This window comes from Ziziphus jujuba, chromosome 9 (assembly GCF_031755915.1).
Source record: "Ziziphus jujuba cultivar Dongzao chromosome 9, ASM3175591v1".
Lineage (NCBI taxonomy): Eukaryota > Viridiplantae > Streptophyta > Magnoliopsida > Rosales > Rhamnaceae > Ziziphus > Ziziphus jujuba.
In genome coordinates, this window is record NC_083387.1 from 8,411,518 (window position 1) to 8,427,330 (window position 15,813).

General features: G+C 33.1%; 3 protein-coding genes across 7 annotated transcripts; 1 reads left to right on the forward strand and 2 right to left on the reverse strand.

The window, feature by feature from the left end:
* Window positions 1-2,249: 2,249 nt before the first annotated feature.
* LOC107426555 (protein BASIC PENTACYSTEINE4) lies at window positions 2,250-6,569 on the reverse strand. Of its 4 annotated transcripts, none has more exons than XM_016036760.4 (4): window positions 6,412-6,569; window positions 4,495-4,649; window positions 3,361-3,455; window positions 2,250-3,262 (listed from the first exon to the last, which is right to left on the reverse strand). In XM_016036760.4, the coding sequence occupies exons 3-4, from the start codon at window positions 3,427-3,429 to the stop codon at window positions 2,390-2,392; spliced, it is 942 nt and encodes a 313-aa protein (XP_015892246.1). In that variant the 5' UTR covers window positions 3,430-3,455; window positions 4,495-4,649; window positions 6,412-6,569; the 3' UTR covers window positions 2,250-2,389. The 4 variants fall into 4 exon arrangements, with proteins under 4 accessions (XP_015892246.1, XP_015892252.1, XP_015892251.1 ...); XM_016036766.4 differs by having other exon boundaries at window positions 2,250-3,277; XM_016036765.4 differs by lacking the exon at window positions 4,495-4,649 and having other exon boundaries at window positions 6,412-6,557.
* A 1,046-nt stretch (window positions 6,570-7,615) lies between these two features.
* LOC107426582 (polyprenol reductase 2) lies at window positions 7,616-11,074 on the forward strand. Of its 2 annotated transcripts, XM_048480853.2 has the most exons (7): window positions 7,616-7,901; window positions 8,019-8,283; window positions 8,731-9,080; window positions 9,892-10,126; window positions 10,283-10,381; window positions 10,491-10,562; window positions 10,804-11,074. In XM_048480853.2, exons 2-7 carry the CDS (start codon window positions 8,128-8,130, stop codon window positions 10,906-10,908), a joined length of 1,017 nt encoding a protein of 338 aa, XP_048336810.1. In that variant the 5' UTR covers window positions 7,616-7,901; window positions 8,019-8,127; the 3' UTR covers window positions 10,909-11,074. The 2 variants fall into 2 exon arrangements, with proteins under 2 accessions (XP_048336810.1, XP_015892290.1); XM_016036804.4 differs by having other exon boundaries at window positions 7,616-8,283.
* A 263-nt stretch (window positions 11,075-11,337) lies between these two features.
* Window positions 11,338-14,603, reverse strand: LOC107426562 (NADP-dependent D-sorbitol-6-phosphate dehydrogenase). The gene is made up of 6 exons (XM_016036777.4): window positions 14,281-14,603; window positions 13,637-13,731; window positions 13,403-13,520; window positions 12,817-12,949; window positions 11,894-12,113; window positions 11,338-11,775 (listed from the first exon to the last, which is right to left on the reverse strand). Exons 1-6 carry the CDS (start codon window positions 14,411-14,413, stop codon window positions 11,545-11,547), a joined length of 930 nt encoding a protein of 309 aa, XP_015892263.1. The 5' UTR covers window positions 14,414-14,603; the 3' UTR covers window positions 11,338-11,544.
* Between the last annotated feature and the right edge of the window lie 1,210 nt (window positions 14,604-15,813).

Genomic DNA, 15,813 nt, shown 5'->3' on the forward strand with positions numbered 1-15,813 from the left:
ATCAATTTCTAATTAAGAAAAAAAAAACATTTCCTCAATTATTAACATAAAAAAAAAAATTTATAAAATCTATTTAGTGTTTTATTTTTAACCCATGGGGGAAAAGAAAAAAATAAAATAAAATTGAACAATGAAAAACACATCGCCGAGTGGTGGACCCCAAACCCAAAAGGCGCCGCCCTCCAAATTTTCAGTCTCGTGATCCCCACCGCCCGTTGAATGCGCGATAACTGACACTTGGACAAAGCCGATACCATTGATGACGTCTTCATGTTGACCTGAATCAGTGGGGCCCCAAAGGACACGTGTTGATAGCTACAGTAGTTAACTTTTTGGACGCGTGGCAAGTTTCTAGTGCGTCGTGCAAAAACTGAAAAGCTCATCCGTTGTTATTGAATCACTTGTCAACAAAAACGAAAGGGACTCTAGGGTCCACATAATTAAAGCCAAGCCCATTAATGCGAAAATGAGAGCCCATTTATATCAATCATTGGGCCCAACAATGAAACGACGTCACTCCTATCCATTCTAATCTCATCCCTATAGGACCTTTTCTTAAATATATTTATATATAAACAAAATCTTTATTTTATTATTATTTTATTTCGATAGATGAAAATAATTGGCCTAATTAGAGAAGTTGTTGTCATGGAATTATAGAAAATATAACACTATGCAACTTATTCTATGAAAAGAATAAAGTTTTCAAGGATAATAAGGAATCCTTTTTCCTTTTCGACAAAAAAACAAAAAAAGAATTCCCCTGTATGACAGAAACCTTCAATATCCAATAATATCTAGAAGAACAGGAAAAACACAAGGGACTAAAACTACACACCACAAGCAAAGCATTGTTGTTATTTGGAGAAAATTGGGGAAGATTCTTATTATTAGGTTAGATTTTCAAAAACTACAAAACCCACATAACTACGGAGAATTGCTTGCACTTCTAGTTTACATCCAATTTTGGGTCAAGTTTGTTTTCTATAACATGTCTTTTTCAAACATTTTTTTTTATTGTAAATGAAAAATATTTTCTTGGTCAAGTTTGGAAAACAATTGTTGAAAAGAAAAGCATAACCAAAATTTCAAAAGTTGATTTGCCAAACAATTTCCAACCTACATTCTTCAACAGTGGAGTGACTGGGCAATCCACCGCCATTTTGCCGACTGCCAATCACCAGCCGTAAAAGATTGATATGGCATCTAACACAAGTTAAAAGCTTAGAGACTATGAATAATAAGAAAAAAGTTGGAAGCATATATCATTCCTCTTTAGAGTTATCTAAGAGTTGGCAGAGTTGTATTGTAATTTGAATTGAATATGTATATTCACAGAATCAAACTCATATCAGATCAAACGTGTTACACCCAAATGCTTTAATATTATCTATAGGCATTGATAAAAAGAAGGAAAAAAAAAAATTACTAGCTTTTCATCCAAAAATAATGGAAAAAATTTGTCGGTGAAATAATATTTGTCGAAACTGCAAGCATAGGAAGGGTGGGGACAGTGGAGATTTGAAAATGTGAGTAATCTAGATCTTGTTCAATTGACTAAAAAATTGCAGAATTAGGTTTTGTTTCTTGTAAAATTTATAAATTTGAATGGCAGACAAGTTGTAGTTATTCTTTGTGGGTTGAAATCCAAGACCCAGTAGAGAATGAAAGGAAGACTTTTGACTGATAGTAGTAAGGTTGGGGGGGTGGGGGGGTGGTCCAATTATAGCAGAATAAGATATGAACCTAATTTTGGTACCGTCAAAGCCTGGATGGAGAAGGCCCTGCCATTAATGTCAGTAGTGCTAGCTTGATGTTACTTTCTTAAAACACTTTTCAACGTATCTTTGGCGTTGAAATTTTCTTAAACAAGTAGAACCTATACGGCTAAATAAAATTAGATCCAATTCTATTGGATTATTCACTTTTCTGACTAAATTTGTCCATTAATTTGCATTATCACTATTACTATTATTCAATTGGATAGCTTAAGATAAGTTATAAACAAACTCTCACATTAGTGTCACTCCAATTTTTATAAAAATTATTATTCTCTTTTATTATAAATAATACTCACTTATATTCTCATCTACCATACAAGTGTTATTTTGCATACTTAAATTTATATGGATCCATTTGTTAGTACTATGCAGTTGATTTTTCCGATCCCAATTGAAGCAATCAAAACTTGTGCCCTGATGATTTGGTGAGATTGGGTGCGTTGACTGATGAATGCGGGCAAAGAAATGTGGATTTAAACACCCTCCTCCGCTTTCATAAAGTTCAGCAACATTCGCTAACGAACGAAATCAGTAATTTATCAGTTAAATTACAAGCGAGAGAGAGGTGCTCAAAAGGGAAAACAACCTCGCAAAAAGTTGTTCATCAGCTACTTGATTGTGATGTAGCGATTAGTCCCATGTCTGGCCCAGTAATCCTTGAGATCCAGTGGCATTGAAAGGTCATGGCCTTGAGCCGCTAGTCGACTGAGCAATCTGGTAAAAACACTTCCACTCATCTTCCGTCCACCCATTCTTGCGTGGCGCTTATTTGGCATTTGAGGTAACGGGTACATTGACATATTGGTTGTGCAACACGATGATTGCCATCCACCATTCCCCCATTTGTAGCACTGCCGGGGAACTCCAGTGCATGAGCACATTGGAACTGGCATTGTAGACTCGTCAAAAGTGACCAGGTTCAAGCCCACATCGTGACTATCCCACTCTGTTTTGTACTTTGTACCATCAGAACAAGCCTGCCTATTTAAATCCTCACCTACTTTTTTCCGTGTTGGCTTAGGAGTCCTGGAGGGAACTGCCTTATTCTCCTTTGTTCGCTTAGCCTGACGTGACTTGACGGCATCAGAGGATATAACTGTAATGGGGAAGGCGTCGGTTATTTGCATGTCTTTTGAGCTGTAATTAGCTTCAGACATGTTAGATAGATGACTCGATGGGTGATGCACGCGCTTCACTCCCCGTTGAACACCACCACCTGATGGGAAGTTCATGGTATTATCCCTGATTTGAAGGGCTGCAAGGGCATTGTCTCTCTCCATCAGGGCTGTATCCCGCTCAGCAAGTGCCTCATCTCGCTGCCGGAGGGCCTCATCCCTTGCAGCCAAGGCCTCATTCTTTTCAGACAATGCTACATTTCTCTCCCGTATGGCGGCATCCCTCTCAGCAATTATAGACATGATCTTCTTGTTCATGACTAAAGCATTTGGTTCCTTGGCTTGATGTTGAGCCATCATATTCCACTGCACATTTCATTTCTATTCCATTCAAAAGGACCATGAATTGCATATTTAAACAAAGAAGATTTCAAGAAGTCTGGGTAAAAATGCTTTCTTATTACCGGATATTGTACGCCTCTGTAATAATCCATCTTATGTCTCCCATTTTCATGTTGTCTACCACCATCCATCACTCCAAACTATCAGCAGCAACTAACTGAAATCAATTTCAAACCACTCAGAATTTATGTTAAGAACATCTAGCATCATTTTTTTTCTTTTGTTGTACTAATATGAAATCTGGAAAAAGCCAAAAGGTAATGAAGCTAAGGATGCTTCTATTGATAAGTGAAATAAGAATCAAATCAAAAGAAGTACCATAACACAAAAACAGCAGAAAAACTAGCATGACGACAAAAAGGCAACCAGGTAACTAAACCTACACATAGTTGTCATCAAGAAAAGAAAGTTTGCAGTCCATCAATGACCAACAAGACCCAATATATACAGTCTTACAACAGCCACTATAACCTAAAGATATTTGGGACATGATGTCAAAGTACTAAAAATATTAAGAATTACAATGACAATGTTGAAATCACTTCTGCCGTTTGGTTCAAAGAGGAATCAAGAAAACAGAAATAGTGCAAGTTCACCTAGGTGATTAGTATAAGTCAATGCTACAAGTATGGTTACCACCTAAAGAAAGAGTGACAGCAATCCTGAAACTGTACATTGTTTCTCTGTCACTTTCCTTCTTCGTTTTCTTCGTTTTTATAACTTTTTGTTAGCAATGAAACTCAATGTCAAATGCATCACAACCACCCTCATCATTCAACACTCGAGCTCAAGCAAAAGAATTACTGTTGCATAGTTCTTTCATGTTATTTTCTCACCAAAAAGTGTAAAGTCTTCAACATGGCACCAAAGATGGTTCAGACAGAAAATATTGGCACCATTCTATGGATGCTTACGAATACCGCAAGCAACTTCTTTCAAACAAGATAGAACACAATGGTGCATGTGTGTATCATAAGAGTTGATATGCCTGTTACTAAACATATGCTGAAGAGCATGGCTGATAAAATTAGAGAAGAAGATATTAGTCATCCACCACAAGTTCCTGTACTACCTGTACTATTGCATCACTATCATACATAAAATCAACATATAAACACAAGCATGCAAACACATTAAGCACACAATGTTCCAAAAAGACTGTTCTACCAAAGTACAGAAGAAGACAGAAGGATTACTTCTAAGATTACTTCATCATTGTCTCCTTAGCACTGGTGGTCATACCCCTGTGGATAAATTATTGTACTTAATCAGGTTCAAGTAAAAAGTACTCAACAGGTCATCCAAACATTCCAAGATCTTTTGCACTGAAACTTAAAATCACCCTCTTTATCTGAAATCATCAAAATGTAAAGAGAAAAAGAACAGTTAACACATATTTATAGGCCACATGAGAACATACTAAAACTGCATACTTATAAATTAATAATTCCAGTCATTCCAACTATAAAGTTGTCACCTATCCCTAACTTCAAAGAAACAAAAAACCCAACACAACCATCAGGAAACCAACCACAAAGAAGTTGTGGTAATTAGTTTAGCTCAATCTTTATTTTATTTTTTCAAAAAATATTACATATCAGCTTCCACAAAACATAAAAGAGCACACAAGACACAGAAAGCATTAGTGTAATGTTCAGTGCACAAAACAGTATTCTCTAGCCAGTTCAAACATAGGCAACTAAAATCGACTAATACAAGTAGAAGAAGATACAATGTGATGGATATATATAAATCTGTGCCACAAATAGGAAGGCTTTTCCACTAATAAAATATAAGAAATCGAAACAACAAAGTATATGATGCCCTTATCCAATATCTGCACCCTCTTATCATCTCACATTGCACTTTAAATACCTAAGCCTATTCCTGACTGTATAACTACAAAAATAATGTTATCAACTTTCAACACTAAGCCAAGAACAACTTGCAAGTTTATTAGAAGCACCAAAACAGGCAACTCCAACTTGTAAGAATTTGTAGCATCTCAAAGGCAAACATTAAGTTAGACATATTAGTTTTGACGCTGAACAAAGTCTGGAACTCCAAAATATTACCACAAGTCACATTCAATCGTCAAAATTCCAAATACAAATGAAAATCTTCCAAGCCAGCCAAAAATTCCTATCTTATACAAGTACAATGAAATCATTATAAACTCAATATTAAAAAATAAGAATAAAAATGAAAAGCATCATAGTCTTCTTCACTTGTAAGCAGGGCCCTTAACAAAATTCCTCAGCCCAATTCACTTCCCATAAAAGGTCCAAAACTCTTTTTCAGATGAGATTTAACACCTCACCAGATCAAATACGTTTGTGGCCTCCAGAGTTTAATTTACAGAAGATTCCACCCTCTCTAGTCCATGAAAGAGGCTCATCCACACCTCCAAATGTAAGATTACTCCTTTGAGAGCAATGTGGTTGGATTTCACCTCTTTACGAATTTCTTTCTTATCCTAAAAGTAAAAATCAGAAGGTTTCACTACCATTATGACCCTAGTTGTACACCAATCTCTCTTGTTATGTAATGTGTTTCATGACAAGCATTTTGTTTCTGTTTCAGCCCATCAGCGCATTGCATTAAAGTATAAAAATAGCCCAATATACTTGCACTATAAAATATATATACATATATACATAATATAGTATATAAACCCATTAATAATTCTAAGCTCAATCCCCGATTAAAAACCTCTAACTGAGCATGATCATGAAACCAAATAAAGAAAAAAATAAATAAATAAAAATTAACCCATTATATTTTAGGAGCCAAACAAACAGAAGAAAATTACAAAAGGAAAAACAAACTATGAACACTCTATCAAACAGGAACAAACTAAATGGAAGCAATTGTAAAATAGGCAACCTAATCTCAGTTCAATATCACCGAACTCTGGGCAAAGTATTTGAAAAAAAGAAAAAAGAAAATATTAAAGAATAATTAAAAGAAAAAAAAACGAAAATAAAAAAGCACCCAATTCATGATCGAATCAAGAAAGTTCGAAGTTACACAAAAAAGAAAAAAAAAAAGAAAAAAAAAAAGAGAAGGTTTTTTAAGCTTGAAAATAAGAGAACAGTAAAGCATTTGTTGACCTGAAAAAGATAAAGCTGCAGACGCAAGCAACAGAAAAAAGGAGTCGCAGAGGTAAAAGAATCGGCTTGGACTCGGATCGAATCGCGTAACCTGTATAATTTTTCTGAAATAAACAAACAAACAGTTCCTCATAAAATATATATATAAAAATATAAAAAAAGAGTACGGGGTCGTAGTGGGCGTGTGCGTTTTGGGTTACTCCAGAGAAACGGCGTCGTTCTTTACGATACGGTTCCAAAACTCAGCTTCTTTTAAGTTTTACCTTCAAATTTCAGAAAAATTACACACACTACCAGCCTAGCCTTCTCATAAACGTGTGTGATTTTTTATTAGCACCTACAAGTTTTTATTTTTATTGTTCTCAGTAGCACCTTGTTATGAAATTAATTAAAAAAAAAAAAGATAAGTATTTTTAAAATCTGGCTTGGATATTCAATTAGGTTGGACAAAGTTGAGGATATTATGTTTTTTTTTTTTTTGAATAAAAAATTAAAGAAATTAAAAATTCAATTTTATATGGTTTGGATTTCGGACCAAACAAAATAGATATGTAAACAATGTTGGACATATTTGGTTAGTTTTCAACTAAACACTTGATTATATCTCAAGCCTGAATTTAGGAATAATAATAATAATAATAATAATTGGTGTAGCTTAACTTTCTCAATTTTATCTTTTTTACCTAAATTGAAGATGTAGTTAAGAAATAAAGATGCCAAGAAAAAAAAAAAAAAAGAGCAACACTAAAAAAACAAATAATTAATTAGGATGTTGTATATATAAAATAGTTATAATTAGTACATTAAGAAGGTTTATTATAAAAAAAAAAAAACACAATTGGTAATTAAAGTGTCATTAAAATTATACCAATTCCTCTAGTTTTTTTTTTTAATCATTTATGCTTTTTTAGGTATATCAAAACCCTTATTTTTATTTCTTTCTTTTTTATTTTTGGAAATAGAAAGTATATTCTGTTATATAAATTTAAAGCAAGAGATAAAATGATATTCGGAAATTGAAACCTTAAAAATTGACAAAATATGATTTTATTAAAAAATTACAAATAATTTGATTGGATGGAAAAGGATATTCCGAATTTCTTTTTTCAGTACCTTCCCAAAAAAAAAAAAAAAAACTTTTTTCGCCTAATCTCCATGGAATCCAATTTTCGGTTATTATACTTTCACTTTTTTCTTTTATTTTTAACTATTGGCGTGCTCTGTTTGCGTAACTCAAAAAAGAAACCCCTTGGATCGATGTTCTCCGGCAGACTGACCGGAATTTGAAAGTGAAAAAAACTAACAAGTCTACGTATTGATAAGAGCTGTTTATAACGACGCCGTATCAAATGCAGAAACGAACCGTTTCAAGGCTTCTATAACCTATTCGCCTTTGCGATCAAGCAAGCGAAAGCAGAGACGCGCAAGGCAGAGAGCTGAGACTCTCTCTCTCTCCCTCTCTCTTTCCTGAATCCAACGCAGCACGCCTGGTATCATTCATACTTGGATTGGAGGGCTTCAGAGTTCTCGTGATTCGATTTAATTCCATCACGTTTGGTAGATTTTTTTTCTTTTTTATGGGCTTTGTATGCACTTGTCCTGTGCAGCAATGGTGGCGAATGTTATTCGGGACCCAGTTGAGAAAACATTCATCTTCTCCTAAAACTATACTTTTCCAACTCTTTGAACTCTGTTTTCATCTGGGTATTGCTAAAAATGGAAGTTGGGCTTGTTGGGTTGCTCAGAGTCTCTTGGATTGCTGGAACGTTGCCTATACTCATTGCTTCGCTACCCTGTTCTGGTTTGACTTCGTTTCATCGAGCTCTTTCTGGGTTCGCTAAGAGAGGGAAGACACTGCAATCTTCTTCTGAGGTAGTTGATTAGTTTTTTTGGATGGTGATATATATATATATATATATATATATATATATATATATATATATTTATCCCTTTTTGCTCGATTGTTTTTTTATTCGGTCGTGGAGAAAATGAAGGCAAAGGGGAAGGAATTTGTTTTTTTGTTTAAATAAGTTTTGCATTGGGCTTGTCTAAAATCCAGGTTCATGTTTTTCTGGATTTGATCTTTCAATCTTTCATCCATTTTCTTTTTAGCAGCTGAAGTTGTTTTTGAATTTGGAAAAATGTCTTATGTGGATCATGTTAAGATATGATGGTTTTGCAAGTGTACAAAGCATTTTAGCTATTGAAATCTTCCTTTTTTCTATATGTAGATTGATTTCATTTTTTTTTTTTTTTTTTTTTTTGGTTTGGTTCGTCAAATATCTCCAACTTGTTTTTTTTTGTCTCCTTTGTATGAAGAAATTCACAGTTCCTCAAAAATTCTTCTCTCATTTCTATGTGGTGGCTATGGTATGGACAACATTCTTGCTCGTGACCACTTGGATATATGCATATAGAATGGCGCCAATTGTTTCAAAGCCATTTCATTATTATACTATTACCAGCCATTTGACAGGGGGTTCACACATATTTTCATGGCATAAAACTTATTCGTCTCCTATGGAGTATAGATATGGCATTTGGCAATCTGTCTTTCTTCTTTTGTTAATGGAAATTCATGTCTCGAGACGTCTTTACGAGACAATTCAAGTTTTCGATTATAGTCCGTCTGCTCGGATGCACATTTTTGGCTATCTAACTGGACTCTTGTAAGTTTCTTGAACAGGTGTTTATTTCTTTGAAGCATACATGTGTTTGTAGTTTATTATGGTCAGAGAAGCAATTCCACCACCTAAATATTATTTATTAACTGTTGTTACATGGCAGTATGACATTACATTATGATATCTTGAATGATGTTGACATTGCCTTGGATATCTATATCTATGGATAATTGTTTTGTTATACGTGTGCTGAATACATTTTTTTTTTCTGATTTGCTTAGGTTACAAATTTAGGGTGGATTATTGCATGCTTTAAAGTTTCGAGTGTGTTATTATTGTTGTTCCAAAAGTACCACCCTTTACTTGTTTCCTTTTTTATTTTATTTTAATTTTTTTTTCCCTGTTGGTTGGCTGATTTAGTTTATTATTGTGTTATTAAAGGTCTATGGTAAACGTAGATCACACACTCAAACTGAAATGTAGGAATAGATGAACAAGAAGCAGACAACATTGAGACTTGGTTGCCCTTAGTTCTATGAAGAATGATTTTTTTTGTTTTTTTTTTAACTTTTCAACGATTGAATTTATCTATTGTAGTTGAAAAAATGAAGCACACAAGGTGCTGGTTGCAATTTACGCTTATAGATTCATCTAGTACATTGTGTTCCTTTCAGTTACTGCAAATGATACTTGGAACTCATAAATTATCGGGAAGTTTAGCTAAATGAGATGTGTTCTTTGATTGATAATTACTAATAACATTGAGCTTCTCTTTGTTTCTTGTTGACTTCCTTATTTTGCACACATTGTAATTGTAGAAGATGTTACATTGATTTTGGTTATTTTCTGAGTTTAGTTTCTACATAGCAGCACCACTGTCACTTTGCTGCAACTGTGCACCGGAAGTTTATAAATTCATGTTGAATGGAGTAGCTCAGTTTATTGTTGAGGGCAAGAATTACGTGTCAGACATAGAATTTGATTGGTGGGTATTTGTGATCTCCCTTTTGAAGCTTCGGTGGCACCAATGGATTGGTGCAGCAATATTTTTATGGGGTTGGATTCATCAGCTTCGTTGTCATGCCATTCTTGTATGTTCTACTGTTTGATTACAAGTTTTTCAATATAGGTGCATTGTCAGAAACATCTTCATAATGCATATTATTGTATAATTACTTGCTGTCCACCAAGTTTCAGTTTCCATGTAAATGAAATATTGTTTTGACATTTAAATTCTTCTACATCAGGGCTCACTCAGAGATCATAAAGAACAAACCAGTGAATATGTAATCCCTCACGGTGATTGGTTCCAAATCGTATCATCTCCACACTATTTGGCTGAGATTGTAACTATATCTCTCTCTGTGTCTCTCATCTCTTTTTCATTTTTCCTATTTCTGTAGATAACTAAAGACGTTATTTTCATTCTCTGTTGTTTCTTTCTTTACGATAAAGGTTATCTATGCTGGTCTTGTGGTTGCTAGTAGAGGAGCAGACCTCACAATCTGGTTACTTTTTGGATTTGTGGTATTATCTTTATCTTCTAGCTAAAAGTACATATTTCCCTATAATATAATGTAATCTCCTTACTTTAACCATTTGGGTTCTCTCTAATTAGAAACTGGATTGAGTTTGTGAATTTTATGGTTTTTATTATTTGACTTTTGGACGTGTTATGAACTTAAAAAAGACATAAGATATGATATGCACATTCAATATGCTTATTTCTTATCACATTAAATGAGGACAATTTTATTTTGAATGGCAGGTGGCTAATTTAGTGTTTGCGGCAGCAGAAACTCAGAGGTGGTACCATCAAAAATTCAAGAAGTATCCGAGAAACCGGAATGCCATTATTCCATTTTTTTATTAAAGGAAAATGTGTATGAATTTGTAAAGAGTCGATTAAGCGGAAAATTTTGTAGATTACCAGTTCATGCACAAAGCTACGTATAATCAAATTGTTAAACTACATTGGTTTAGCATGTTACAATTAAAATTTCCAACTTTCAAATATATTCTGTCCCAAGTTTGTGCCATGTTAAACAAGTAACCTAATTTGATTGTATTGTAATAGCAATCTTGACCTTTTATCAATTTAAATTCTGTCACCAAATGAAAAATGAAATAAGAATCAAAATCTATTCTGCTAGTGCAAACCATCTTTTAGACATTCTAGTTCTTTTTATTTCATTATTTTTCTTCTCTATATGTGAGATTACTTTTATGTCATTATTTTTCTTCACTATATGTGAGATTACTAGAAGGCTAAAACCTAAAAAGCAAACGAAGAGAAAAGTGATAATCAGAAAGAGCTCAGCTTATACAAGCGAGCAATCAATTTACAAATCTAACAAAGCCATGAGAACTGATCTAAAAGTCTTTTTCAAAGTGCGTAAATGCCATTATCAAGTCTTGGAAAACGTGTAGTCTAGTGGCTACCAGCCTCCCACACTTATTCTTTTGAGAACGCAAGGAAAACCCTCTCAGACACATAAATGGTCAATGCTCATGCATAGAGATCTATGCCCCAAAACTTGGCAGGTTGGTTGGTCCTGTATTTCCTATCCAAACTTTTAATCAGCTCCATATCTTCTTTGGTAAGCTCGAAATCAAAAACTTCGAGGTTTTCTTTCAACCTCTCAAGTTTTGATGACTTTGGTATGACAACAGTGTTCCGTTGAACACCCCAACGGAGAGCAATCTGGGCAACGCTCCTTTGATATTTCTTAGCAAGATCCTAAAACAATGAATGAGAATATAAAATTTTCAGCAAATTGGTATAGAATAAAAACTTAAATAGGTTTCGTAACTGGAAACACTGACACTTGATTTGTTTCATATAAGAAGAATTATACCTTGAAAACTGGATCGTCGAGACATGAAACGGTACCAAACCATTCAGTATTGGCAGCAGCACCTCCTAAAGGAGTGTGGGCTGTGACAGAAATCCCATGCTTCAGGCAAAATTTGACGAGGGAATCACGTTGGAAATAGGGGTGAGTTTCGATCTGGTTCACAGCAGGCTTAATTTTGGAGTAAGCCAAGCAATCTCTAGTTAGGAAGATGTCGTAGTTGCTGTGAACAATATTTTCAATTATCAGAGAACAATTCCAGATCTCACAAAACTTTAAAAACTTAAAAGAAATGCACCAAAGTCGGGGAAAAGAAGATCAGTAGGCTGGACCAAAGTCGAGCAAAACCAACTGGTGTGTGTGGGTGTTTATGTTTGTTTTGTCCTCTCTATCTCTTCAATTTCCACTTTAGTACGCCATAGGAAAATGGAGAACAGTAACCTTCTAACATAAGATACATACCAAAGAGGCTACAAATAGCACTTCTAAACTTTTCAATGCACACCACAAAGCCCGTCATGTAAATGCATATACACTTGCAAGGAGATGATGATATAACCAGGTCAATATTCTTACTGGATGAACCTCTATAAAAAATAAATTAATAAATAAACAAATAACTTAGTAGCGATTGATATTACTACCCTACATAATGCATTTCTTGTAAAGTAGGGATTGGAAGGTTTCAATCATCTATCAGTATCTCCACTTGAATCTACTTGATTTTTCTTCCCATGTTTGTGAGCACAGAATGAGAATTTTTTTCTAGCGTGCATAAAACTTTGATAACATAATGGCAGAACACAAAGGGGAAATGGTATAAACAAGCATATGAGTACGAATAATGCCATATAGACTATAGTTATTATACAACAATTTAAAAAGCCACCAGAACATGGATAGAAATTTTTAAACAGTTTGCTCACCTGATTCCAATACTACGTACCAGACCCTTGGAAACCAGATCTTCCATAGCATGCCAGGTAGTTTCCAAGGATACAGTTGTGTCTATCTCTAGGACTCCATCCTCATCTAAAGCACTGCCAGTGTTACCAACTCCTGATGTATGTAAAACAGAACCAGCAGAAGAAAAAAATAATTCAATAGAAATGGGTGAATAAATTTCATACGGCTTTTAATAGCTAAAAGCAAAATCATTCTTGGACTCCAAAGACAAACTTCATAAAATTTTGTTAACCATATCTCCATAAATGGTACTAATATTTTCCAATCTAGCTAGCTAAAACCTATCATGTGGCCCCCACCACATCCCCTCTTTTTCTATGTAGCATTGATTGAGACATCTTTCCTATCTGACAAAGAGACTATCTACGTAGAAAGCCTTCACCGGAATCATGTAATTCCCCACCAATAATAACTTATACTGCATTGTCCATTTAATTTCTGGATCTACATGACCCAAGGAGATTTATCTTTTTGTTAGTTATTTAACTTTGGGTTACAAAACGCATATGAAGTTGTATAAATGATAATTAAAGCGGAGGGAAGCACCGGTATGTTTTGTGGCTACAGGGAAGTGGACAAGGTATAAATCCAGATATTCTAACCGTAGCTTCTTCAGGCTATCTTTGCAAGCCTCAAGAACGTGTCCATGGTCCGAATTCCAAAGCTGCACCCGGATCAACAGGAGGCAAATAAAACAGATTCAGTTTGGGCAATATAGAATAAGCATTAGTCAACCAAAGCAGATGAAAAATAGTTAAAATAGTTATAAATTAAACTGGCCTTGGTGGTAATAAAAAGGTCCTCTCTCTTCACAAGCCCAGTCTGAAATGCTTCTGCAAGAGCATCCCCAACTTCTGCTTCATTCTTGTAATCAGCTGCAAGCAACATCAATTGATCAAACATTGCATAGCTAACAAGCACCAGATAAAAGGTCTTATTATGGAATGAATATCCTGTCAACATTTTCAAGCCAGACAGAATAGAAGGCTGAAAGCAAACGATTAAGGTCACAAAAAACAGGGTTAGTAACCACAGTTGTTAAAATGTTGGCCATTATTCCAAAAACTTGAGCTTCTAACTAGGACCAATTTGTACTAATTATAATATTAATCTCAAAGCATAGCCTCTATTTATTAATTTCCACTTGTTTGCTGTCTCTCCATTAAGGGGATCAGGTGGATCTCTTTTAGTTACTAAATTTAACAAAATGCATTACAAATCACAACCTTAATTACTTGGGATTTTGTATAGAACTTATTGAAAGCAAATGAAAAGTGTTTCGGGGGAATCAAAATTTGACAGAACCCAGTAAACTAAAACCCAAACATCACAGGTAAATAGGAAAATAAATACAACCCAATAAACAAAAAAGGAAGTTGCAAATATCAATATGAAAAAGACAGCAGAAATGAAAAACACAGTACCAGCACAATCAAAATGACGGTAGCCAATTTGAATAGCGTTGATGATGAGGTCTCTGATTTCTTTTGGTTCCATGCGCCAAACGCCCAAACCCACGATCGGTATCTTAAACCCACTGCTCAGTGTTATTGCCATTTTCGTTTTTCAAACTTTGAAATCCCAAAAACCACGCAAAACTTTGTGATAAAGCTCTCGGTTCTCTGCCTGATGATAATCTGTTTACCTGGGTCCAGTTGCGTTGTCTGGTTGTTTGAGCTTTCTACTCCAGATGGCATCTCCGCGAGATCCCTGATTTTTATTTCCGTCCTAAAAATCAAACTTTTGCAATTGACTTATGTTACTTAATTTGCATAGTGCAAATTTACAATTAAGCGAACTTGATTTAGTTGTGAAATTAACGAAAATGTTTATTTTTTATTTTAGTTTATAATTTTTTGGACGTACAAATTATTGCTTGCTAGCAGTCCTCGATCGTTTGAATATGTTTTTGTACTACTACGCGTCTATAGTGTCAAAAAAAATAAAATTTCATAGTACAAAATTTTGATTATAATTGGCAATTATTAAAACTTTTAAAATTTTTAATATTTTAACAAAATTTTAATAAATTTTTTATCAAATATTTATATTGATTTATTGAAAATTTATAATTTTTTTTATTAAATTTATATTTAAAATAATTTTAATTAAAAAATAAATAAATATTATTTATGTTTAATTGTTTATTTAATGTCTGTTTGGCAGAGTTTTTTTAAAGGAATTAAAAGTTCTATTTGAAGGTTAAAATCTCTTCTGTTACAAAATTAGGATGTTTGACAAAAGTCAACAAGTACTTGTTGATCAAAAAATAATATTTTTAAACTATTTTATAGAAGCTCAAATATTGTACTTTTTTTAAAAAACTTTTCTTTTTACTTTATATAGAAACTTAATGACCATTTAATCTAGTTTTTTTAATTTATATGGAAATTTATTAAATATTTAATGCAACATTTTTATTTACAACTAAATATTTATTAATTTTTAATTAAAAATTATTTTTCAAAAACATCTATTATATAAAACTTTACAGACTAAAATTTTACTTTCATTAATTTTATTATAATTTTTATCATAATAAATTTAATATTTTTATAAATATTATATAATATATATAAATTATAATACAGATAAAAATATAAATATATATGTAAAAAAATGATAAATATTATATAAATGTATAGAAAATATATTTTCTGCATTTATAGTTAAATGAATCGATAGAAAATAACTTTTAGATATCCTTTCAAACTTAACTATCAAAAAATAAAATTTTTACATAAAATCAATTAATATTATATAATAATTATCAAATATGATAGCCATATTTGATATAAAATTGATATGATTATCATATTAATAATTTCATACAAAATTATCAAAAATATACAAATTTGATAATTATTTTTTATATTTTATTTATCAAAATAAAAATAAAAAAGAAATCAATAATTTTAAATTATTTAGAAATTTTATACGATGTTAAGATGCCATAT